Source organism: Xiphophorus hellerii, chromosome 23 (assembly GCF_003331165.1).
Source record: "Xiphophorus hellerii strain 12219 chromosome 23, Xiphophorus_hellerii-4.1, whole genome shotgun sequence".
Taxonomy (NCBI): Eukaryota; Metazoa; Chordata; class Actinopteri; order Cyprinodontiformes; family Poeciliidae; genus Xiphophorus; species Xiphophorus hellerii.
The window spans coordinates 13819868-13845949 of record NC_045694.1 but is presented as its reverse complement, the minus strand read 5'-3'; the positions used below and the strand labels follow the sequence as shown (position 1 = coordinate 13845949).

Below are 26082 nucleotides of genomic sequence, written 5' to 3'. Positions count from 1 at the left end.
GACCCCACACAGAAACTGATCTTAGAGTTTTCTATTCCCAGACGAAACATTGGCTAAAACAAATACATGAAGACTGATTTATACTGACCTATGTTGCTTTCTCTGATATACATTCTGATATGCATTTTTACGTTTTTCTTGTTTATAGTAGCAGAAATTCAAGGTAGGTGTCTGTGTATATGACAGGAATTTTTAACTTTTGATATTGTTACTTCTACCTTCTTTTTAGGCATTTTGGACATTTTTTTTTACTGTTTTCAAAATTTAATCAGTGAATCTGAAATTAATCTTTTAAAAATGTTTTAAAAATGCACCTTTAAATGTATGTACATGACAAACCGTGACAATATTTAATTTGTTTTTGGTTGCACTTAATAAGGCACTGTTTTATGTGAAACATTTTATAAATTTTAGCAAACACCTAAATTAACATTGTTTTTTAGCCAAACCAAAGAAACTTGTCTTTTGAAATTAAGGAGTAATATCACACACCCTTAAATTACTAACATCTGGCATGGCAACTCACACAAGTGGTTTAAATGTGAACGACACACAGATGTTGCCTAATATGTCATTCAACACAGGCTGTCAGTCAGAAGTTAACTGGTGTTCACATTTCCGCCTGGCGGAAACTGACAAAGAAAAAAAGGAACAAGATTTTCTTTTTTTTTTTACACGGGTGACACAAGCAGCAAATGCAGAGGCTTCAGCACACACCACAACCTGCCCTACCCAGGAGAGGCAAGACTTGTGCAAGTTCTCACAGTAGACCAGGGAAACTTCTTCAGCTGTCTGACAGAGACAAGAGGAATCCACCAGGTCCAGTTCTTAAAATTGTGGACGAAGGAGACTGACGGTACTGTCTTTTACAAGATGTCTGTGTGTGCGGGCGAAAGCATGAGAACAAAGAAAATAGCACTGGGTTTTTATATTTTGAGCTTCTTTATGAAATATAAAAATATAGAGGTAATTTAAGAAGTTCTTTATGACTGTATGAATTGGACACAAATGATAACTTAATATTTAAACATAAAAATGTCGAAAATGTCTAGGCCTTCGAGTAAAAGTGGAGAGTTTGAAGCATGTTATCTTTACGCAGTGCCACCATCATCTGTAGTTGTCTTGTAAAATAGATTATGATTTTGAAAGGTAAACATATTTTAGACCCAGAAGTAAAATCTAATTTTATATGGACTTTTATTTACATGTAGGAGGTGAGTGTGTCACCATCGAATGAACAACCAAGCCCATATTGGGTTTCTAATTCCCCTCCTGCATGCATTTGAAAAGCGGAAGTATGCGTCCATGGTGATAGTTTAAGACCGAAACAGGAAATACTATTTAAACTTGACATGTCACTCACAGTGTATGTTTGTGTCTCCATGTCACTCAGTATCAGGTGATATTGACCATGGAGAAGGGCTATCTTCCACTAAGCAACACTTGTAAAGTTCTTTTTATTATTTCTATATAAATAAAAAAATAAGTAGGGAACATTTTACTCTAACAGAAGTGACCTTATGTGTGTAATTTGTGTTCATAATGTTAGTTTTTATTCTGTTGGAGATGTCACAGGCTGTAATTCATGTTTTTCCTGAGCACAGTCTTACCTTCAGCCTTTCCTTCACACACTCTGCTCTTGTCTCTCTCAGAGTATGGCGGCGTGGGACCTGTCAGTCAAAGTGGAGGACCTGGGGCCTGATGCCCCTTCTGTCACTATCAGCGTTGCCTCTGACCTCCACGTTGGAGGGGTTATCCTCAAGCTGGTGGAAAAGACACGTGAGTCAAGCTATCTGTTTTTAACCTCTCTCTCTCAATCACATGGGCCGACAGTAGAAACTTAGTCATTTCATGGGCTTGCAAATGTACTAATATTTGATTTTTTTTCTACATTGTGCTAGATTTTAAGGAATTTTATTGGTATTTTATGTGATTATTGAAAATAAAACGTTATTGTTTAGTGCAAGGCAAAGGATAAATGTGCAAATCTGAAAGCTGTTGTTTTGGTATTAATTTTGACATCCTTAAATAAAGTTGTTATACATCACTTGGTCAAAAAAAAAAACTAACACTGCCCATCAATTCAACACACCATTCCAGTGGTGAAACATGGTGGGGGCATTATCATGCTATGGGAATGTCGTTTTGGAAGGTGAACCTCCACACCAATCTGAAATATTTTATAGTCTCCTCAAAGGTTTTCTTCCAGGATTCCCCTGAATTTAGCTCCATTCATCTCCCCATCGGCTATGATCAAATTTAGTGCCTTTGCTGAAGAAAAGACTTCACATTTCACACAACATGATTCAGTTACCACATTGTTTCACAATGGGGATGCCTTGTGAGGGGCAGGGTTGCTTGTTTTAATAGATAACTTCTGAAGGCTTCTGACGTTTATTGAACAGCGTGTTGTTTAGGATTATCATAATAATAATGATCTTGATTTAAACAGGTTTGTCCCATTGAGATCTGAATATCTCTTTTACAAGTGAGCCAAGGATCATACAAAGAGAAAGGAAAAATCACCCAATTACAAAAGATAGTCACAATAAACATAGACATAAAATAAAACATATGTCAGTCATTGACTCAAGTAAAACAATTGCACTTCTGTATCTTGAAAGTAATGGGATCTAGCATAGTCTTAAATAAAATCTGATTACTAGAGGTTGAAAACAAATTTAACAAATAGTTTGTAAAGCAAACTGAAAACAGAGTTAGTTTCCTTCACTTCACAGTTATGTAACACTCCGTTTTTTGGTCAATCAAAGAAAATCCCAATAAAATATATCAGGGAGGTCAGAGTGCTTTTCTAAAGCTCCCAACAAGAATTAAATCATGTCGCATGTTCATCCTTAGATTCAGTTTTATAATTCAATTCCATACAATTTATAGTACAATACAGACACATTCAGCTGATGGTTTAATGTAAATTAGTGAAAGGTTATATCTCCAAGGAAGCCTGTCTGTTTGCATAGAGTAGTTGACTTCGGCAGCAATCCCTCCTCCTGAGCAAGCATGTGATGCCACAGGGGGAGAGAAACCTCTTTCTTCAACACGAGGAAACATCCAGCAGAACCAGGCCCAGTCCATCTGCTACAACAGCTGGCAGTTAAGAGAAAGGAAAGAAACAGATAAACACAATAATGCAAAGAATGAAGAGAGCACTAATGTTTGTTGACATGTAGTCTGCCTGAGGGTATTCAGTGCCAAAGTGTTGTGAGATTAAAATAGCCAAGCATAGGTGTCTGTAATTAATCCAGGTATTTCTTTCTTGTCTTATACAGAGATGCAGCGTGACTGGTCGGATCATGCGCTGTGGTGGGAGCAGAAGCATCAGTGGCTCCTGCGGACAGCCTGGACCCTGGAGAAATACGGGGTTCACGCTGATGCCCGTCTGCTGTTCATGCCGCAACATAAGCCACTTAAACTGGGTCTGCCCAACGGTAAAACTGTGATGCTGAGGGCCTGCTTCTCCAACCCCGTCTTCCAGACCGTGATGGGAATCTGCAGGATGCTCAGTAGGTTTTTCTTTCTTCCCTCTTTCTGCCTTTTTTGTCTTTCTTGCACATTTATCTCAAAGCATTGATGTTTATATTTATATTGTTGAGTCTTTTCCCTCACTCTCAACAAGCAGCTCTTTGATTTTGGTCATTACAAGAAAAAAAAAAGTTTCTCAGTCTCTTTCATGCTTTCATTTATTCTAACTTAAGCAATGCTTGGTCTCATTTCCTCACCAGAAATCCCCAGAAAAGGTAGCAGACTGAAAATAGTTTAAAAAGCAACAAACTTAAGTGAAATGACAAAACTGGCTTGGAAACAAGAACGCTTAAAGGGTTCAGGCTTTGAATGACCTGACTTATACTAATACCATAAATTAGGCTGGAAGTTGACTTTCAGTTGGTGTATGAATGTATAAACATTGTGAGTGTGGCTGCAGGTGTTGATTTTGAAGCACAGGCATTCTTGGTCGCTGCCCTTCTTTCCTTGTTGAAATTAAACTGGTTTCTCTATTGTTTCTGAGAATGGGCAGCTATTATCTATGAACAACTTAATTACAGTGATGAGCCCTGAAAACAGAATCCCCTGATCAATGCTGTTGATGTCCCTATGGGACCTGGAGCAGCCCGTGTTTTTTCAACACTGTACAACACTATTGCACCTACTAAAATTGGCCAGAATGGTGAGATTTGTTTCATAATTAAAAAACTTATGAAGAACATACAGGCATTTTTTCACCAGTTTTCTTTAATCACGTATGATCTGACATTCAGTCACTGACCTCATCTAAAATCTGACACAGAAAATGACTCAGCTATTGGGGCACTGAAACGTTACTTAAGCATGACCTTCTGATTTGAGGTCATGGATGCAACATTGTAATCATACTGACAAAATGGGAATATTTTTGTCTTTAAGCTACTTTTTAATTAATTTGAGCTGTTGTCCATGTATAATTTGTGCCCAAGCTGTAACTTCCTGGCCAACACCTTCACATGTATGATAAATATTTCCAAAACACAACATCTTTCTTCATAATGACATTTATTTTCTGTGTGGGTAAAACACCCACACAGCCTGATGCTGCCACGCCCAGATTTCACAATTAAGTTGCTGCTCTCAGACTTTTCTTACAAACTTAACAATGGTCAGGCCTGTCAAAGCACTTCAATTTTAGCTTCATCCGGTCAAGCTACATGTATACATTTTTTGCACCAACCAGTTCATACCCATATTAGGGTCTGTTTCATATCTGCTCTGACAATGAATGGTTTGAAGTATTCATGTCTTTACTCATCTCTACTATAGAGAAATGTACAAACGTGATATAAATAAATATTACCAGCCAGAGGGAGTTTACTTATGATTGTTTTGGACACAAGAACTGACCAACCCAAATGTGAATCAGAAGCATGACCTATATGGTCTTTAATTAAATTATGTGTCCGTTTTAGGTGTGTTTATGATTATTTCTGTTCATAATTCATCGAAATACTTAAAGAGAATTTAACTAATAAGCAAAGATTAAGTGAAATAGAGAAAGTCAGTGCTGAAGGTTGATTCTGAGTAGGAGAGTTTATAGTATATAGTTTTGCTATAGATATTAATCAAGAAAACAAAACATTCTTAGCATCAGAAACTGATCATAATCAAAGAGCTTTTAGTATTGTTAATCTTCATTTTCCAACATCTGACTTGTCAGAAGGTTGTGCTTTTACATGGTGAATCTCTTCTCTTGCCTATACTTGTCTGTAGAGCAGGCTAGGTTTTTATTATGATCTGCCATCGCATTTGAGTAAAATGTAAAGGATTCAGTCCTGTTATTGTACTGTGTATTCTGCTATCCCAGTGATGACTATAAAACAGTAAATCTAAACCTGATGAAATAGAATACTGAAGGATTGCTCTAACATTCCTAAACATAAAACACATTTGATATTTTGTAGGGCTAATAAACATCTGTTTACTTTCCTGATCCCCACAGACATCCGCCATCCTGAGGAGCTCTCCCTCCTCCGTCCTGTGGAGGAGAAGAAGAAGAAGAAAGACAAAGATTTGACAGAGGAGATCTACGACCTGACCGAGGTGCCCCTTTCCTCGGGTACACCCACCACATCTTTTTTTTTTTACACACTGAAGGCATATTGACAAGGCAAAATGTTTGTTAAAAATAAGTAAATGTAAGCCATTGCGCTTCCCCTTTTTGAGCCTGAATATCTCACAGCAGTCTGCACTCCCACTTCCTGTTCAGTTTCCCGGCCCTGTCTATATAATGGCATGCCAGCTCATTTCGCTGACTCAGAGCAGAGCGAGGGCGTCTACAAGATGCTGTCGGTCACTCAGCCTCCTCCTGCTCCAGAGGTCATCGCCAAGCAGTACAGACCAGCAAGTGTGGTGGACAAATCTCACATCCACGGCAGGTATATTTGCTTATAGCTCATGTGGTAACATCGTCCAAGCAGCTCCACTTTGTAGACACAGCAACTATTTCTTCTATATATAATTTTTTTTTTGTGCAAAATTTACACCATCTAAACAATTCTAAATTGAAGAAAATACCTCAAATCTTCCTGTGTGATCTAATTTTTAAAAATGCAGTCTGTTTGAGGAACATATTAGGAGACTGCTAATGTCTATTACGACTTAAAAGTTGCTAAAATTACACACTGGTCTGCCACAGCAAGACGACATGATTACAACATCATTACTCATCCTTTTAAATGACATTTGTCACTTTAACTCACAGATATGTTGTTTAATTTTCTCCTGACTGTTGAAGTGAGAGTGAGCACCAAGTTGAGACTGTAAGTTCTGTCTGAAGAAGATTAGAAGGTCAATTTTTTAGCAATATTCTATTTTATTGAGATGTGCCTGGGTATTCAGAGGATTTTGGGATTACTTGAAGAGCTTTCAGGGGCAATAATCATTTTAATTGAAAACAAAGAAAAAGAAAAAACATTTTGAATCTTTGCCTCTTTATCCTTTGCTTTATTTCTATATTAACTGATTGAAGAGTTTACAAGGAAAACAATGACAATTGTCTTTAAAAAAATATATATATATATATATTCGGGGCCCTTTTTCTTGTTTTTTTTACAACAAACTTTAACTCTGAAATTAATTTAATGCAAACACAAACATCATTGTACATATTCACTCATAAAAACACAAACCCATACAGGCTCTGTGTTTTCCCCCTCAGGTGGTTGGACTCGTCACGTTGTCTCATGCAGCAAAACATCCAAGAAAATGACCGGCTGTGGCTTCGCTTCAAGTATTACTCTTTCTACGACATAGAACCCAAGGTTTGTGTGTGCTGTTTTAGTGCAATCATTGTGTGTGGGTTTGGTAATGTGTCCAATGTCTATTAACTCTTCCATCACCTCAATCTTTACCCCGGCAGTATGATGTTGTGCGTCTCACCCAGCTGTATGAGCAGGCTCGCTGGGCCATCCTGCTGGAAGACATCGACTGCACCGAGGAGGAGATGATGCTTTTTGGAGCGCTGCAGGTAAGATTAAAAAAAATGCTTCTTCTGCTGATGAACGGGGATATGTGTAACTCTCTGAGGGAAGTGGATCATTTTGTCATGAAAGCTTTAAATGTCAAATTTAGCAGAAACTCTAGTGTTCGAGTGCAGATGTTGAAGAAAACTGCTGTGTGAACTCACGTTAAAAGCATTCTGTGTGCAGATTTAAATCTACAAGTAATTCATAAGTACACAAGTATTTCAAAAATAACGGAATAAACTAAGAATGTCTTAAAAGGCAGCAGATAAATTCAACATGTACAAAACGCCAAACGTCTCATGCCAACTGTCAAGCACAGCGGTGGAGTTATGGTGATTTGGGCTTGTTTGAATTCACTCATTCACTGAGTCTACTGTGAATGTTTCTGTGCACAAAAGAATCAAAACCGGATCATGCAACAGGGCAATGATCCAAACACAGTAACACATCTACAGAAGAATAACAGAAAAAAGGAAACGACTCAAGAGGTTGCAATGGCCTAGTCCAAGTTCAGGCCTGAAATGATTTGAAAGGATGTGGCAGGACCTTAAGAGAGGTTGCAAGAACATTAAAAAGATGTGAGTGACCAAATAGGACAATAATTCCTGGATGTTCCTGTGAAATCTACAGAATTATTAAGTAGACTCCATTTTACATTTATTTCAGGTTTTCAATTTTATAAAACCAATGCATCAGAAGCTGCTGTTAATACTTCTGGGTATTTGTGTAATTTTAAAAGCTTCTTTGTAGATACAATAAACCTAATAGGTCATTTGTATGAACTATATTTGCCCTGACCTTCAGCTAACATCTTCTATACTTATGTCTCTTTCTGTCCTCTCTTACATGTAAAATCATTTAGTACCACATCAATAAGGTGGCCCTGTCGGAGCCCCAGATGATGAGCTCCAACGCGGCCCTGGACGACCTGGAGTCGGCCCTTCAGTCCCTGGAGGTCAAGATGGAGGGAGAGAGCAGCTCCGCCTCAGACCTGCTGGTAGCTTAGATTTTAATTCTTAATCGCTGATAAAAAAAAATGAAGCTCCACCTTTGAGCAACTGAAATGTTTTATTAATTTAGGTTTTATTTTGATTGATTGTAGTAATAATAATGATAATAGAAAAAAAACATATTGTAGGTAATTTAACAAGAGGAGCAGACAATCATCTTTTCTGAACTTCTATTCAGGAAAACATGACAGCACCAGAACTCAACGACTACTTGAAGATATTCAGGTCAGATTTGAACATTGATTCTCATATGACTTCTAGAAAATATTTTTGATGAAACCAAGCAATGCGACTGTGCATTTCAGGCCCAAGAGGCTCACTCTGAAGGGATATAAGCAGCACTGGTTCAAATTCCAGGATACGTCCATCTCTTACTTCAAGAGCAAAGAGGAGAGCATCGGAGAGCCTATTCAACAGATTAACCTTAAAGGTACAGAAAACAAATTTTAATTTGAAAGAAAAAGTTGCTTTATTTCATCAAATGATTAAACATAAACAAATTGATAGATGGAATGGGGTTCTTCTTGAAACCAATGTTTCCCCCTTTTGAAAGATTGTCAGTGAAACTGGTGTTCATAATTCAACTTTTCAACAGCTAACCCATAATTATCAGCTCTCAATGTCCTACTTTGCTTTCCTGCTCTTAGGCTGTGAGGTGGCTCCCGACGTCAACGTTGCAGCGCAGAAGTTTCTTATCAGACTGCTGATCCCTGCACCTGAAGGGATGAACGAGGTCTATCTGCGCTGTGAAAATGTCAGTGCCATCGTTCTGTCGTGTGCAGCATTCTGTCTACTTATCTCTGCCTGGCCCACTCGGTTGCACCCACAGGCACACCTGTCTAACCCCCCTCCTTCTGCCTGTGGTTCATGTTTTGCAGGAGCAGCAGTACGCTCAGTGGATGGCCGGATGTCGGCTGGCCTCCAAAGGCAAGAGCCTGGCAGACAGCAGCTTCCAGAGTGAGATCCAGAGCATCAGTTCGTTCCTGGCCATGCAAAAGACCAACTCCGGCTCCAGCAATAATTCAGCTGCCAGCGATGAAAGCATAAATACTCACAGTTTGGTGTCACCACGCTACCATAAGAAATACAAGCCCAAACAGGTAGGGGAAGAAAGAGTATCTGCACTTCTGCATAGCCAAAATACACAACAGTATTTATTAATTTGGTTTTAAATGGAATCTATTATGCAAAATTCAAATTTTGCATTTTTATATACTTCCATTTGGGTGTCTACTGCTTCTAGAACCAGCCTAAGCACTTAAGAGAAAACCAGCCAGCCATTTTTGGCAATAAGTTAATGTTTTTTGGTGTCTGGAAAATGAGCTGTTTCAAAAACTTCCCAATTGTTAAGTCTCAACCTACGGGCACTGTGCCGTTACCAAGCAACCCCAGCAAAGCCCAGCTCGTCACCTTGCAACCCAAGTGGAGCTTCAGGGCCTTTGGTCAACTGGTATTATGCATTTAAAGTGAACAGAGGCTCTAAAACATCTCATTCTGAAAGGAGCTCAAAATAGGCAGAATTGAGTTAACAAAAATCTCATTTTTTAAGAATGATTTTGTGCAAAAAATGTAATGAACATGTTTTGTGTAGCCCATAGAATTATCTTAACCTGCTAAAAGAAGCATGGGTCGCCTTTTATCTGAATATATGTGTCAAAAAGCATAGATGTATGTTTCATTAAAGAATTGATGTTAGTACTGTAGAGCTAAGCAACTGGTCTTTAATTTTAAAATTTAATTATATCTAAGAGGTTTGCCTGTGCCTGCTTCTCCAGCTGACCCCTCGTATCCTGGACGCCTACCAGAACATAGCTCAGCTCTCTCTGACAGATGCACTGATGCGCTTCCTGCAGATCTGGCAGGCTCTGCCTGATTTTGGACTCTCATATGTGGTTGTCAGGTAAAGTTTAAATAAATTTGATGCTGCAGAACACAGGAGAGAGGATTTTGGGGTGGACTACACCAACCCCAAAATCCCTGAAAAATCAGAAGGTGGCAGTAGCACTATAATAGCAAATGGCAAGGAAGTTTTAATAACAAATCAAACTGAATCTTTGTTTTTTGTTTCTGTTCATGTATAGGCTAGTGTTAGTCCTGCAGTACTTCTGGCTGCTACAGGAATTTAGAAAAGTAGTTGTGCAATGAGCCACGGTTAAAACTATGTGGGGTTGTTTTTAAAAGGTTTCTGATTTTTCTCAAGCCATGGTAGTTTTATGAGATAATTATGGCACTGTGTGCAACAAAATTTTAATTATTTGGCAGTTTTTCCACTGGTGTTGCTGACTGTTATTTTTATATTTATAATAAATAGCCACCATAATTAAAGTTCCCCTAAAATTGATATGCACCAAGTAAGGAGGAAATTATAATCCATATTCAAACAAAGCTCTTTATGTTGAAACTGACCACCTCCTCCATCTCCTTACACATAACTGAGCTAAAATAGTGATGAATGACAATAAGCATGACGAAACCATGACCAAAGATAGGTCTAAAAGTACAAAATAATGTGTGAAGTGGTGTTCTAGGAACCTTGTATGAGGTTTATTAATATAAAATGTTTTCTGGCCAACAGGTTTAAGGGTAGCAGAAAGGACGAGGTGCTGGGCATCGCCCCGAACCGCCTGATCCGTATCGACCTGGGAGTGGGTGACGTGGTGAAGACTTGGCGCTACAACAACATGAAGCAGTGGAACGTAAACTGGGACATAAAACAGGTCATAATACATGCTGCTATAGCAAAAAAAATATATATTTTCCAGTTGTAAGCAGGTGTTTCATGTTTTAGATGCCCAAGATTGAATAGCTGAAATGTTTTTAAATTATGCAGAATTATTGCTAAAAAATATTTTAATTACATTTTTTGTTGTTTTCCCCAAATCTGATCACTTTCTCAAACTAATACTTCTACTGTCACCTTTTTGTCCAGATGGCCATCGAGTTTGAAGGGAACGTGAACATCGCCTTCGGTTGCGTGACGGCTGACTGTAAAATTGTTCACGAGTTCATTGGAGGCTACATTTTCATGTCGACGCGCAGCCGTGAGAAGAGCGACACGCTCAATGAGGAGCTCTTCCATAAGCTGACCGGAGGCCACGAAGCGCTATAATACTGGAATACATAAAGACTGATACATAAACTCCCTCTCTCTGTGAATCCCACCAGGAAAAACACAGTTATGGCTCATACCTTCCAAACAGATTTTAATTTACCATCTGCTCCAAATGCACATGGTGTTTAACAAAGAGAGGTTAGGACTCCAAATGTCCAATATTGAATTCTTTTGTGATGGACTGCTGCTGGTGCAAATAATAGAGGGCCCAAAACCAGAAGCCTGGTGGTCAAACTTATAGAAATACAACGCTGACTCAGACAGCCACTTCTCTCTTTTTTTGCCTGACTAACAATAACTGTAATCAGCATTGCTCTGGAAGGACTTGTATTAATAACAATACTTGAACACAGCTTTAACAGCCAAATTCAATTAATAAAAAATATACTTTCTGAATAGACTCATTTGTCAGAATGTCGCAAAATATTCTTTTTTTATTAGTGTGATGTAATATTCTGATCATAAATGTTATGTTTTAATGAACTGTAAGCAGAAAATCATAATTAAGAGAAATTAAAGCTTGAAAGCATCAGTCTGTAAATTATTGAACATGCCTGTATTATCTCAGCAGAGAATTTAAACGTGAATGAGTTAACTGTTTAAATTGAAAACATAATAAAAAAAAGTGTTTCAAGTTTTGTCTTATCTTCTGTCACCGTGGTCACAACAGCGCTCATTTGTTTTCTTACTGAAAGCTCCTAACCAATTATCTCAATCATGCAGAGTGTGAGTGTTTCCATAATCTTGTAAGGAACTGTTGAGGCTGCCCGTTAAACCACAGTGTCTGCATCCTGTTTCCTCAGACTCAGGCTAAACAGAATATCTTCATATAGTCCTTTATTTAAAGTTGCTTCTACAATTGAGCTCTGCACTTAACTTCATCCATCCCATCATTAGCAACAAACTTTCTGGTCCCTGTTTTTTTTTGTGTTTTTTAAAAAACATTACCAGCAGATGCTGCTAGTATTTTGATGAAAAGCTTTGGTTTCATGAGACCATTCTTTCATGTGTTTGCTGTGTCAACAAAGGCTCTCTTATTACTACAACTTTGGTTAAATCTGAAGGCAGTGGGTTGAGGGGTATCAGAGCACGGGGTTCTAATTACAAATACATGCTGAATTATTTGAATATTTGTAATTAGAAAACCATGTACCATTTTCACTCCACCTCATACTTATACACGTCTTTACTTTGTCACATTAAATCCCAATAAAATATGTGAAAATATGTGAAAATTTGTGGCTATCATGTGACACAAGTACTTTAGTAAGGAACAGTATAGACAAAAAAGTACCATGTCAGCTTATATTTATCTGGTCAAGTATTTATTATGAAGATAAAATTGGGCTGCAAGTGTATGTCATCCTGTTACTTACAGGAAATGTAAAACTTGTGTAGTCTTGGAAACCAAGAAAACATACTGCAAAGTTGGATTCAAGCTTGGTGAGAACATCAAGCACAGCAGCTTTTACTGCAGGGGAAGGATGCATCCTGAAACACAGCACAAGAAATTACACAACTGGAATGTCATTTAGATTCTTAAGAAGAAATGTGTTTAAGTTTTCCTCACTTGTAGGCTTGAGTTTTAGGGCTCGGGTGAAGTATTTAGGACGGAGTTTACCCTCAGCATCACCTGCAGTCAGCAACACACCATTCTCTGACCAGAAGAACTCGGTACCATCTGTACAAGCCGAATACAAACACATAAAACACTTGTAAAAGGATTGATTTCTTTACTCACACAGGGTGGATGGAGAGGATGAAACTGCAGCCATTACCAGCTAATCTTACCAGCCAGAGCTCTGGGGACATCAATAAACACAGCTAGGTCACAGTTTTTCCTCATGCCTGTTGGGAAAAGAAATAACGCTGCTATCTGATGTTCAGCTCGTATAAGCTTCGATTTTTCTGTATTCAAACATAGAGAATACCGCTGATGACACCATCATCCCCTGGAAGTCCAGTTGACAGATGAATGTGAGTCCTATTCATGCGGCTCAGTCCCTGCTGTTGAATGGATGGCCAGTTGCGGAGGTAGGAGCCATGAACGGCCTCGGCGGGGCAATCGGGAGAACCAGCTAGAACTGGTTTTAGCTCCAGATCCATAACCTGAGCAGAGATGAGATCCCTGATGAGATTTAAAGTTCTTAACAATTTGTTCAATTAGGTAAAAAATGTTTACAATTTCCCACATATCTGACTAGCACCAAGGAGAACATAAGTGAAACTCAGGTAAGCAAAGAGAACTTCTTTACTACTTGGGATGACTGTGGCTCAGTGTGGGAAGATTAGTCATTTTGCAGTCCAAAAGTTATGTGTTCGATTCCAGCTTCCATCATGTTGATGTGTCCCTGGGCAAGGAACTAAACCCCCAGTTGCCTGAATGCGAATGTGGTAAATGTGGCTAATGAAAAGCACTTTGAGTAGTTATAGCATAGAAAAATGCAATATAAACTCAGTCCATTAACCATCACCATTAACTGACTGCAAAAAAAAAATACTAAAGCTACCATACTGTCACTATCACTCTGCATGTGGTCAGTTGGAGGTTTTCCTGTGTAAAAGAAGATCTATTTTTTCCCACTCACCATGTTTGTTCAGGATGTGGGATTGCTGCAAAGTCAAACACTTGGTGCAAATGTCTGTGCTTCCTTAGGTACCTTTTTATCTGTTCATAATAAATAGTCATTATCAATATCTTAAGTATACAATAACTTTTATTGAATTATACAACTGTATCAGAATTTGTACACTATGCCAGAATTAGGTTGGTTTGAGTCTGCACTAAATTGTACATAATAGCAAATGCATTTAATTTTCATCATGAAAATTACATTTGTTGTAAATTGGAATTACATTCTAAAACTTTTTTTTTTTTTTTTCTCCGAAGAGTTTTTGCGGCGCTAGTGACTCGTATTTTTTTTTGACAGTAGGCAGACAGGAAGGAGGGTGAGGAGAGGAGGGAAGACATGCGGCAAAGGTCGTCTGGACCGGGAGTTGAACCCGCGACGTCCGCGTCGAGGACTAAGGCCTCCAAACGTGGGGCGTGCCAACCCTCTGCGCCACCACAGAACGCCCCAACATTCTAAAACTTAAATGAATGTGATTTAATTAGGAATGCGTCTGCTCTGCCTGCCTGTAGTGAATGTCCCTGATTGGCTCGAATCTGCAACCGGCCATCCTCTGGGTGGGAGCGGAGCTTGAAGCGCTGCTTGTCATTTGTGGATACGACTCTCTCTACGTCTTCTAATGTGTACAAGTGGAACTGTGGGTGAGCCAGGAGGTCCTCCACAAACAGGAAGCCATCTGTGGAGATATAAGTTGTTACAGCTAGTGGTCACATTTTACAGTTTCGTTTGAATAAATCTACATAATATTTTTAAATTGTTTCCATGATGCAACATCTTTATATATATGCAACTTATTGGCTAGACATCTGTTGAGTGAAACATTATTGTTGTCACTGTCAAATTAGGAGTAAAACCATAAATAAATAAAATTCAGTTCAGTTTATTTTCATAGAACTAATTCACAACACATCATCTCAATGCACTTCCCCCAAAAATGTAAGATTCAGTTCAATCACTCATATGTTTCAATTGATCCTACAATAAAACAATGTAGTCAAGTTCAGTTCATTACTAAAATTGTTTTAAGAAGTTTACTATAAAAAAAACTACAACTGCAATTAGCTTTAAAAACTCTTTCAGGCCCATAGAAAATACTTCTAGTTCAGATCTTCTGTGTTTAGCCGTGTCTCTCTCCAGGACAAATTAATCATAACAAAAGTCATTCATTTGTGTCTGAAACTGTGAAAGTGTCATCTCACCTGTAGTCATTTGAAGTCCCATCTGTGTGGCTCCATGACGTAGCACATAAGACATGGATTTAGACAGATGAACATCTTTGTCCTGGTGGTAAAGAAGGTCTCATTTGATACACACTCAACTCTCTACCACCCTAATAATAGCTCTGTTTTATATTTAGAACCAAGCCTGCATTGTATCAGATCTGCCATGCTGCCTGACAGCCAAAAGTACACATTTTTAAAATAAAAAATTAGGGAGGTAACATGTTGGCAAACTGGTCCACTTAATAGAGATCTCACCTCACTACGCTTCCCTCTGCCTCCTCTTTTTCCTCCTCTTCCTCTGTCCATTAAAATACAGGTAGATCAGACCTTGTGCTGGAAATTTGGGAAGGAGTTATTAATTGAATTAATCTACATTTGACCGTGACAACTTTACGCTTTATTTAGTAGTGTGAGCGCTGCTCTATAATTATATCTAAGAAGCAGTCGCCCATATTATTTTGGTCAGTAGATTCAGCAATCTTCCTGCTTGCTTCCACTTCCTGTCTGTTTCACACCTCCGCCTGTAGGTGGCAGCACATCCTTATGCAGTGAAGTGGCACCACAGAGGAAAAGCCGCAGCCAGTGTTGAGAAGCATAACAGTTGATACAGGTAAATGAATACAGTATTTACATTTAATATAAGACGACGAAGAAGCGTTTAAACGTGTTGTTTCTGGTTCAACCCCCACTCAGCCTCAAAGCTTCCGGCGCTAAAATTTTAACTCAAGCGTTGAGCTCATTTTGCTAACTAGTGTTAGCATAGTTGTGCTACTGCCTGTTTTTGTGCTTGAATAATATTCGGAGATATTCGTGGTTTTTACCTGATGTGTATAATGTTGTGAGGGACGTTTCAGTTTTTCATCTGCATTGTATACCTTCTTAATATATGTTATATGTTAAGGTTCAGTCCTTTTCTTTGGACGCAGAAATTCAGCCTGGTTGCCATGGAGAGTAGGATACGGTAAAGCAGAGCAGCGCTTGGAAGATTCAGCAGCCAGAAAGGAGTTTGAAGACGGAAACATTCTGTCTTCATCGTGAGTTATTGTTTTTTTCTACTTATATTGTTTTATATATATATATATATAGTACAGACCAAAAGTTTGGACACACCTTCTAATTCAATGGGTTTTCTTTATTTTCATGACTATTTATAAGGCAAGAAATCCCACTTATTAACCTGACAGGGCACACCTATGAAGTGAAAACCATTTCAGGTGACTACCTCTTAAAGCTCATCAAGAAAATGCAGAGTGTGTGCAAAGCAGTAATCACAGCAAAAGGTTGCTACTTTGAAGAAACTAGAATATAAGGGGTATTTTCAGTTGTTTTACACTTTTTTGTTTAGTGCATATTTCCACATGCGTTATTCATAGTTTTGATGCCTTCAGTGTGAATCTACAATGTCAATAGTCATGAAAATAAAGGAAACTCATTGAATTAAATGGTGTGTCCAAACATTTGGTCTGCACTGTATATATATATATATATATATATACTTGTTCACCCTTATACAGCTAAATAAAATTCAAGTATATTAAACAGATGTAGGAATATGAATTGAAGTGAAAACCACTGATTATCTCTCCATCAAAGTGTCTGTTTGGGTTTAACAGGATGTATATGCATCAACTGAGCATTTTGTCCTTAAATTTACTACTTGGAAACAGAAATAATGGGCAAACATATGGATTTGAGTGAGTTTCACAAAGACTAAGTCATGATTGCTAGAACAGAACCAAAATTGCACCTTTTTTAGGGTGTTACTTGTCTGTTCAGTATTTAAGAAAGAAGAAAAAGTGATGAGCAAGTGACAGGGTCATGGACAGCAAAGGTTCATTGATGAAAGCGAACCATGACCTGATCTAATCATTTTTCTGGGAAACGCATGACATCTGGAGACAACAAGCTTGCTAAAGTAGTGGAATGCCTTAGGCAACTTTTTGCTGTGACAACATTTGATTCTACCTTTCGTTTGAATGTTAATTGTACATGACTTGTATGGTTGCAGACCATTTACACCCTTTCATTTCACCGGTGTCAAAGCAAAAATATTTCAAGAAGAATTAAAGGAGTAAAACAAGTTTCAGATGTTGATTTAGCCTCCAGATTTCCCAGGTCTCAACACAATCAAGCATCTGTAGCATGTGCTAGACAAACAAGTGTGATTCATGGAGGCCCCAACCTGCAACTTGCAGAACTTGGCATGTTTCCGCCTGAAAGGCAATACTGAGTTGGATTAGATATATGCTGTGCTGGTGTATTTGACGTAATCGACAAAGATTGTAGAGCTGCTAGGGAAGAGAAAAAGAGAAATTAAGCATTTTCTTGTTAATCCATATGCCACATGTTGCGTCAATTAACTTGAAATATTATTGTTGTCTTTTATTCAGAATCTTTTGGGAATTTTGTTTTTGTTTGACCTTTCTAAAGTTGATTCGTATTCCCTTCTTTTCTCAGGACATGGAGTTTCCTCAGCATTCCCAGCAGCTGCTATCAGCTCTGCGTTCCCAGCGGCAGCGGGGCTTCCTTTGCGATTGCACCGTACAAGTGGGCTCATCCCGTTTCCTGGCTCACCGGGCGGTTTTGGCCTCATGCTCGCCTTTCTTTCACATGTTTTACTCAGACTCTCCAGCTGGTAGCAGCACCAGCAGCTGTGTCACACTTGACAATGACATCGTCACATCTGCTGCATTTGGCTTGCTGTTGGACTTTGTCTATGAAGGTGTGTTGCAACTGGACGAGTCTCCTCCTGTGGAGGACATCTTGGCTGCCGCAAGCTTTCTGCACATGAACGAGGTGGTGAGAGTGTGTAAGAGGCGGCTGCAGAGGCGAGGGCCTCTGGCTGAGGCCGACAGCACACGCTCTGAAGAGAGCGGCGGGTTGAGGAAGGCACCAGAAGCAGGTAGTGACCACCCAGCTGAGGCAATGGTGGCCATGGTTGCAGACCACTCAAATCCAGTGACCACAGCAGTGCCTTTGTCCTCAGTATCTGAAGTGGCAGATGGGACTCAGTTGGAGTGTGTGAAGTCTGAGCAGAGGACAGGTGGAAGTTCATTAAAGATACAAACTCCTCTGAGCCCTGACCTTGCTGATACCACCCAGCCAGGCATGGACGGCCCTCCTTTGCCCCCAGCAGGGGAGCTGGTGCAGAGCCAGACAAACATATCTGCCTTTGTCCCTGTAAGTCTCACCAAGATGAGCCCAGGGGGTCAAGGCGAAGGATCTGCTCTCTGCAGTCCATGCAGTACCACGGAGACATACAGGTAATGGTCTCTTGTTTCTTGCTAGTTGTAATATTTAAAATATGTGTCTCCTTCCATCTTTACCTCCACTTATTGAACTTTACAAAGGTTTCTAACTTTGTGGTTTCTGTGTAGATTATCCAAAGATTTTAAATCTGAAACATCTCTGTAAAGTGAACATAGTTTCATATGTTAGTGCAAGGAATTATGGCACAGATTAGCATTGTCTAATCCCCATGTTGTCATATGTTGTTCTGATTTAAAACACTCTTGAAAGGAGTGTTTTAAAAAAGGCTGCTGTAACAACAAAACATTTTAACCTGTTTTTAGCATCCTATATTAGCATACAGCACTTATTATTACTATCACTATTATTGCCTTTAGCATTGGTAGCAGTAAAGATGAGTCTGTGTGTATTCCTTGTAAGAGGACAGAAACTCTGACCTAACCTATTAGATTTCAGTAACACTGTTGAAATTAAGCTGTCATGAAGCAGAAAACGGCTAACTTTGAATCTTCTTCCTGCAGTAAAAACTTCCACACAGAAGAGTGTTGTGATAATGATGCTTTCACTGAAGCCAAAATCAGACATTTGAGTTTCTGGCTGGAGTCAGATAAAACTCGGACTCATGATATTTATCATGAGTCAGAGCAGGTCAGGCTGATAATCTGCTGAATCCTCTGTTCATCTCTAAAGATTGTTATTGTTTATTGCTTAATTGAAGGAACAATCAAGCAGTTAATGAGTGAATTGACCTGTGAGCCTCATTCCCAAAATATGTATTTTTGTGTTATTAAATAAAGCATCTGCATAAAACATAACATTGATTTCTTTTAATGTATACTGAAGGCTTTATTAGGTTATCCAAGGTATTCTGGTTTCTGTTCCTTATATCTGATTTTGAATCTATTTATCTGTTTTTAACCAGCTACAGTGCGATCCAGCAGCCTTCCTCCTCTTCCTCCTCTCTGCTTCCTCAGAGCCAGTCTGGTGCTCGGTCTGTGGTCTCTCTCAACGTTTCAGAATCCCACCTTTCCATCGGAGGACATCCAGAACAGCTCAGACCGTCTGCTGAGAATCTCTCTGAGACTGACCACAGAAACATTCTTACCAGAGAACAGAGGATGGTCAAGTCAATCCAAGCACCTGCCCTGACCAAAAACTTCCAGACCAACTCCAGACAGTCGGCTCTTCAACAAGCACCATTACAAATCAGAATCCAGAGCGCAGTAACACTCCAGCATCAGAGCTCGAACCTTCAACGCGGTCCTCAAATGCGAACGCTTCAACGACCCGAGGATGAAACCGAAACACCGCTTGTGGCTGGAAAACGATCACGTCCTCCAGGTGGAGCAAGGACAGGCAACGACGAAGAGATTTTGGAAATCAAAGAAGAGGCGATTATTATTTCTGACGAAGAGCTAGAGGAGGAGAAAGAAGATATTGGGGAGAAAGAATCGGTGATGGATGTGGAAGAGGAATACGAGGAGGATATCCAGGAAGAAGAGCTGAATAGTCCTCAGTTTGTTTCCACACATTCACAGGGACTTCTACAAATAAACCCTCATTCAAATGACTACTCCTTCCCCCTCTCACCCTCTTCCTCATCTTCCGGCGCCGGACCCTCCTCCCAGGACACTTCCTCCTTTGTTCCTCCGTCCTCCTCTCAGCAACATCCAGACCCTCCCGGCTACTTCCAAGAACTCCAGGACTCCATGGGCAACTTCGTTGAAGACGTGCCAACATGTGGGGTCTGTGGGAAGACATTTTCATGCACATATACTCTAAGACGCCATGCCATTGTGCACACACGTGAACGGCCTTACGAGTGCCGCTACTGCTACAGGAGCTACACGCAGTCTGGGGATTTGTACCGACATATCCGCAAAGCTCACGACCAGACGCTGCCCGCTAAACGCAGCAAGGCAGACACAGAGGGACCCCTGCTGCCGCAGCCCCCTCCTCACTGCTAACACGCTAGCCACTTATTCCCAAATATGTGAACTTTAACCTGATCTATTAACACTAAATCAAAACTTACATTTAGTAGAGGAACAACTAACAATTTTTATGGTCATTTATCTGATTTTGTTTGTCTTTTGTGAAGGTTTTAAAACATGCAACAATGTTATTTTGTGGACAAAGAGTTTTCACCAAACAAAGTTAATTAAGTTTGTGCTTGTTTGATTATCTGGTGAAAAACCCCAGAAAAAAAATTGGATTAGAATCACATTGACACCTGACAGTAAATGAAATATGCAGTTCATTACGAAAGTAGCCGTAACTCTTGACCTGTTTCACATTTAGTGACGTTAAAACTGCAGCTTTTGTAAGGCACAAAGTACAAAAATGAACAGTATATATTATTCACTGCACAACCCCATGTTTCATGCATGGGGTTTAAAAATTGAGTAATAAAATAAATAATTTAGGAATAATCTAAAGCTTAGATTTAATTGATCTTAGAAGCAGAGAGAGTAGATATTTTTAAGACGGGGACTTTAGTCCTTTCTATCTTATCCCAGTTTTTTAAATTTGTTTTTATTGTTACACTCACTGGTATTATTCAGGTTTATTCTTGCCCTTTTCATGGATTGTTTGTTCAGGTTATAAATAGCAAATTAACCTAATGGTTCAGTTAACCCTCTATGGCATGACTTTTTATTTTTGGGGGGAAAAAATATTTTCCTGCATTCTTTGGGAGCTTGGTGGTCCCTAATTACATGTCAATCATAAAATCGGACTCTGACACCTCCTGGAACCAGATTTGGGTTTGTTGCCTCAGGGTAACATTGGTCTAGAACACCAAGATTTTCTACACTGATTATGAGAAATGAAATACAAATCAAACAAAAACTATATTCATGAAAAAACTTTTTTTTGGACAAAAATGTCAAAAATCATGCCCCCCAAAAAATAAAATAAAGGAGCAATGTGAGGTACAGATATGTGGTTTGTTGCCTGAGGGCAACGCCATGCCATAGAGGGTTAACACTGAGGTTAATATTTGTACTGTGTTAAAAAAGCTTTTTCAAAACAAATGATCGATAAAGACCAAAAATCCTCTCCTAACAGCAGCAGCGGTTGAATCTCCGCGTAAGCACAAAAGCAAAACATGCTTCAGTGGTTTGAGTATCAGCTTGACTAACATTGACATATCGCTGTAAGAAAACCATGAAAAATGTTACCTCTGTGCTACTTTTTATATCTGAAGAGCATTTTATAGTTTAGGTTGTAACAAATTATTTTGTCATTGTCATTGAATTCAGTTTGATAGTCTCATAAGGTTGTATCAATTGGTTATTAATGAGCTTTATTAAAATGTTATAAAGAATTGTACACCAAGTTGTTTACCATGTAAGTTAAAAAAAGAATTGATATTATATAAGTTGTAATATGTATTGGTGTCCTGTTACTGTGAGCCAGCAGATTTAGATGGAGATAATTTTAATGTTGTGTTTCGCTTCAACAAGATGAAGCTAAAAGTTGGTCACATTTCTGATGCATCTCTTTCCTGTAGAAGGTAAATTTCTGACGGTATTTATTCACTCCATTTTGCCTCGCATTTCATTCTTTGAGTAAATTAAACAAACCATTCCAGGTTTCAGCTCATTCATACTGTAACAGTCAGGACAATCCGTCAGCATTTTTTAATGGACCAACATTGGCTCACTTCAAACCGTTCTTCACTACGCCCACTTCATGCCTTTAACCGGAGGCAGAAACCCAGATGAAGGGTGGAGTAAAAAAGGAGATAATCCACTAAATGTTTGCCTTATCTTAATGTCTTTGTATGTGCCTGATTGAGTCTGTGGAAGTTCTTGTTCTGCACTATTTTAAATGTTTCAAGACACTTTCTATAAAAAAATAATGTTGAAATTACTGTAAAACAAACAAAAAAAAAACCAAGAGTTTTAAACTGATACTTTTAATGGACAACAGCAGTGATCATTTAGAGGGTTTTGTGAGTCCTAATGTCCAATATCTAAATGTCACTTTGTGAATAAATGGTGTTCTGTGGCACAAATGTTTGACTGTTTTACTAATTCACAAAATTCTCTTCAGCCGGTGTTTTGGTTTTCTTCTTATTTACAAAAAAACATTTTATTGCTCTGAGACAGGAACACTACTTAGATTAAGCAGCAATAAGTGGGCTTCGCTTGTGTCACATGTAATCAGCCTCAAGTGTCTTCAGTCTTCAACCGTCCCATGGATCTGAAAATACAAAAAATGAGCATTTTTATTTTTGTCAAGAGTGGAATAACAAAAGACAATTTAAGTGTTTTTTTTTTTTTTAAGAATTAGGTACACAGTTTTAAATTTGGTGTGAATTTTCTCCTGTCCCACACAGGCTCAAATATATACATACAACCTCACTAATATTTGAATTATTGTTTCAAAGTAAAGTCCCATCAGTGACTCACTGCCTCAGCCAGCTCAGGCCAGTCCATCGCCATCACCACGGTGTCGTCTGAAGTGGGAGGTGTTTCCAGGTTCCAGTAGGTGAGCTTGTCAAACACTGAGGTCACCTTCACTGTCCTGTCCTGTGGACAGAGAGTCATTGGCTTGTACCTTATGTTCTGCCTCATGGAAGGTGGATGTTTTCATGAGCCAGAGAGTTGGAGAGGTTTCCACTGCTGTGGAGAGCATGAGTTTACCTCCTGGTCAGAGCCGTGTCTGTCGACCTCCTTCAGAACCAGACCCGTGTAGCCCTGAGGACAGCTGATCTCCTGTCCCTTTAACCCACGTCCTCTGAATGACACTGTCTTTTCTGCAAATGGACAGATATGTTAGTTACAAACAGCATAAAGTAGCACATTATGAATTATGAAGTGGAAGGAAGATTATACATCTTTATTGCTTAGCTAAACTACATGATAAACACTTTCTGAAACATCACTAAAACACAGCAGTATTATGGTAATCTGCTTGTAGACAGGCATTACTGGTAGCAAATACTGGTCTATAATCTGTGTACCTTTTTTGTTTTCTTTTGTTGTTGCGGTGAAATACTGTGAGACCTGGGCGAGCCCATTGTGCTCAATCTCACAGGGCATGAGGTGGACCGGGACTTTCTCTGCCCGCTTTAGTGAGGACAGATGGAGACGAGTAACACTGGCGTTACAGGACATCCTGCAACCAGAAGACAAGAGAGGAGAAACTAACCCATGAAATCAAGACAATCCTCATTTCTTTTTGACCATGAAGTAATTTCAGGCTTGATTATTGAGCAATTTCTAAGCTACAGGAACTGTTTCTAATTTTCCATCTACAACATGAAGCTGTGTGGAAAATATATGCAAAAATCAGGGACAGTTTCAGATTCGGCCTGCAAAACAAAACCAAAAATAAAACTTGTCAGTTTCTGCAAGTCCATCAGTTTTAAATGTTATTTTCCATTTCATCAGATGCATTTTTAAATTTGTAACTTGAATGGGTAAGAACGTTCAACTGTGAGATTTATTCCCTATTTTAAGACATTTTTAATTTATGTCACTCTCGCATTGCCATATTTTGTACATGTGCACAGTTTCAGTACTTAATACGAACCTATAGAACCTACATACAGAACCTATCAGCCTTGATTGGAAATTTATCTTTACTTATTCCAGAAATAGTAAACGGGAAAGACCGAATCATTTCAATGATCTACTTTTACATAAAACCCCTGAAATAAAACAGGGTGCACTTTCTTCTTTTTTACTATACCTGAAGCTGCTGCTGAGCTGGATTTGATGCTCCGCCTTGGTGAAATACAAAAACCACGGCTTTTTAAATAAAGACGAAGCAATATTTGTTTCACTCAAATATCGCTAAACTGCAATGGAAAAGATTGGTATATAATAAAAACAATTATTACCTTCCTTCTGTTTCCCAAATGTAACATGAAATGTAAACATGAACCGTTTCCGCCAGCTGTCTTCTTCTCTTCACTAAAAACATATTTTGGCGCGGCGTTTCGAGTCAGGCAGGGGATAATGCCCCCTGCTGGACAGAATAGGATTTATTCTCATCTTCTATTGGACCCTGCTGTCGGAGGTAAATCTACTTAGCTTGTTTTGAGAGCTCACATGAAAATTTGAGCTTTTTCCTAATTGTTCCCGTTTAGATTTTAGGTTCAGAGTAGCATCATAACTGCTGTGAATATTACGTGAGGTAAACTTATCACCTAAAGGATAAAAAAGTCTGGAGATTTGGAAGCGGATATCAAGAAAATGAAGGATGTTTGTGCAGTAGTCTAAGAAAAGTTTGTTTGCAATCTTTTAGAATGATTACATGTTTTGGAAGTACTTTTAAAGTTCTTTTGCTGACGTTTGCAGCTTCTCACCCATTTGTTTGTCCGTATTCAGAAAAATATTTATAAAGCTTCATACCTCAGCAGACCATGTGTTTGTTTACACAAAAAACAACATATCAAATATCTGTTTTAAACTAAAGCTTTAGACAAGGCAAGTTTAGTTGTTGAGCATCATTTGCACAAAGTGCTTTAAGAGGATAATAAAGAAAAAGAAATGAGAATAAACAAATACAAAGGAATTATACATAATTTAACATATACAAAATACACAATGCAAATTTAAAAACAAATAGCTAAGATGTGATTAAAAATGTGACAAAAACAATGTCTTGTGTTATGGATCTTTTGTGTGGATATTCTTAGTGGCTGTTGTTAATTAAAGAAATATTATTTGAAAATAATATTTGAGGTTTAATGTCATCATTAAACCCAGATCAAAGTTTGTGATGAATTGCAATTAAGATGTATATTATTCAAAAACTTTAGGTTCTCTTTTACCCATGGCAAGTCATAAAGACAGTTTATTCTCATGTATTTAGCTGTAGAAGAAGAAAATTACAGTTGAATGCTTAATGTTCAATTTTAAGGATTAGTTAGTCCTCTTGTCCTCTCCACAAACTGCTGTCAGGATCAGGTGCAAGGAGTGGATAGATAATTGGAAAAGCAGCCAAAGTTAGTGCGGAAGACTCAGAACATTTATATAAGCATTAAAAGAACATAATTTGCAAAACTGTCTAAAATCCTCTTCTAAGAAAAAACCTAAAATTCCCCCAAAGGTTAAGGACAAAGCTTCTTTTCTTTGTGTTACTTGCCAGAGGGAGTGTAACAAACTACTAACCATGCAGAGTGCCAGCATTTCCTTGGTTCTCTATGTCATATTATCACTAAAAAACTTTTTTTTTTCTAAAACTCCCCCACCAAATTAATCAACTGGAGCATAAGACAAAGCTCCTCACAGGATCTGGATTATACCATGCTGCCATCATGCATGACTGCAACTTCTAACTATTCCAGTCAGGGTGGCCAATCTATGTCTGAATTGAAGGATCTTACATTAAACCGAACTTATCTTATTTGTACTGAAAAGAACTGAACAAAGCCAAAATACACTAATTATACTAAATCAGATGTATTCAGATGTGTTCTGCGACTTGATGTATTTCAGTTTCTACACACTTGACTCAAATAATCAGGTTGTTAGCAAGAATCTGGAGAACTTCACTGCATATCCATCCATCCATCCATCTTCTTCCGCTTATCCGAGGTCGGGTCGCGGGGGTAGCAGCTTCAGAAGGGAGGCCCAGACTTCCCTCTCCCCAGCCACTTCTTCTAGCTCCTCCGGGGGAATCCCGAGGCGTTCCCAGGCCAGCCGAGAGACATAGTCCCTCCAGCGTGTCCTGGGTCTTCCCCGGGGCCTCCTCCCGGTGGGACGTGCCCGGAACACCTCACCAGGGAGGCGTCTAGGAGGCATCCTGACCAGATGCCCGAGCCACCTCAACTGGCTCCTCTCGATGTGAAGGAGCAGCGGCTCTACTCTGAGTCCCTCCCGGATGACT

At 38.9% G+C, this 26082-nt stretch overlaps 4 protein-coding genes across 8 annotated transcripts; 2 read left to right on the top strand and 2 right to left on the bottom strand.

Annotated features, from left to right (window-relative positions):
* Positions 1–669: 669 nt before the first annotated feature.
* On the top strand, positions 670–11766 carry fermt3b (FERM domain containing kindlin 3b). Its single transcript, XM_032554890.1, has 15 exons — positions 670–856; positions 1653–1779; positions 3288–3521; positions 5486–5602; positions 5753–5921; positions 6704–6806; positions 6905–7012; positions 7873–8007; positions 8199–8245; positions 8326–8450; positions 8668–8774; positions 8899–9120; positions 9796–9920; positions 10596–10737; positions 10950–11766. Exons 2-15 carry the CDS (start codon positions 1656–1658, stop codon positions 11127–11129), a joined length of 1938 nt encoding a protein of 645 aa, XP_032410781.1. The 5' UTR covers positions 670–856; positions 1653–1655; the 3' UTR covers positions 11130–11766.
* On the bottom strand, positions 6896–15934 carry trpt1 (tRNA phosphotransferase 1). 4 transcript variants are annotated; one of them, XR_004338047.1, is made up of 8 exons: positions 15241–15485; positions 14962–15043; positions 14269–14438; positions 13064–13241; positions 12924–12980; positions 12703–12813; positions 12509–12623; positions 6896–7006 (listed from the first exon to the last, which is right to left on the bottom strand). XR_004338047.1 is itself a non-coding variant. In XM_032554894.1 (8 exons), exons 2-8 carry the CDS (start codon positions 15289–15291, stop codon positions 12601–12603), a joined length of 672 nt encoding a protein of 223 aa, XP_032410785.1. In that variant the 5' UTR covers positions 15292–15318; positions 15807–15934; the 3' UTR covers positions 12071–12600. The 4 variants fall into 4 exon arrangements, 3 of the variants coding, with proteins under 3 accessions (XP_032410785.1, XP_032410784.1, XP_032410786.1); XM_032554894.1 differs by lacking the exon at positions 6896–7006 and adding an exon at positions 15807–15934 and having other exon boundaries at positions 12071–12623; positions 15241–15318; XM_032554893.1 differs by lacking the exon at positions 6896–7006 and having other exon boundaries at positions 12071–12623.
* On the top strand, positions 15513–22255 carry zbtb3 (zinc finger and BTB domain containing 3). Its single transcript, XM_032554891.1, has 5 exons — positions 15513–15595; positions 15912–16019; positions 17443–18248; positions 19157–20865; positions 21215–22255. Exons 3-4 carry the CDS (start codon positions 17446–17448, stop codon positions 20199–20201), a joined length of 1848 nt encoding a protein of 615 aa, XP_032410782.1. The 5' UTR covers positions 15513–15595; positions 15912–16019; positions 17443–17445; the 3' UTR covers positions 20202–20865; positions 21215–22255.
* On the bottom strand, positions 22141–24209 carry rnaseh2c (ribonuclease H2, subunit C). 2 transcript variants are annotated; one of them, XM_032554897.1, is made up of 6 exons: positions 24089–24162; positions 23938–23972; positions 23207–23361; positions 22887–22999; positions 22653–22772; positions 22141–22443 (listed from the first exon to the last, which is right to left on the bottom strand). In XM_032554897.1, exons 1-6 carry the CDS (start codon positions 24113–24115, stop codon positions 22420–22422), a joined length of 474 nt encoding a protein of 157 aa, XP_032410788.1. In that variant the 5' UTR covers positions 24116–24162; the 3' UTR covers positions 22141–22419. The 2 variants fall into 2 exon arrangements, with proteins under 2 accessions (XP_032410788.1, XP_032410787.1); XM_032554896.1 differs by lacking the exon at positions 23938–23972 and having other exon boundaries at positions 24089–24209.
* Between the last annotated feature and the right edge of the window lie 1873 nt (positions 24210–26082).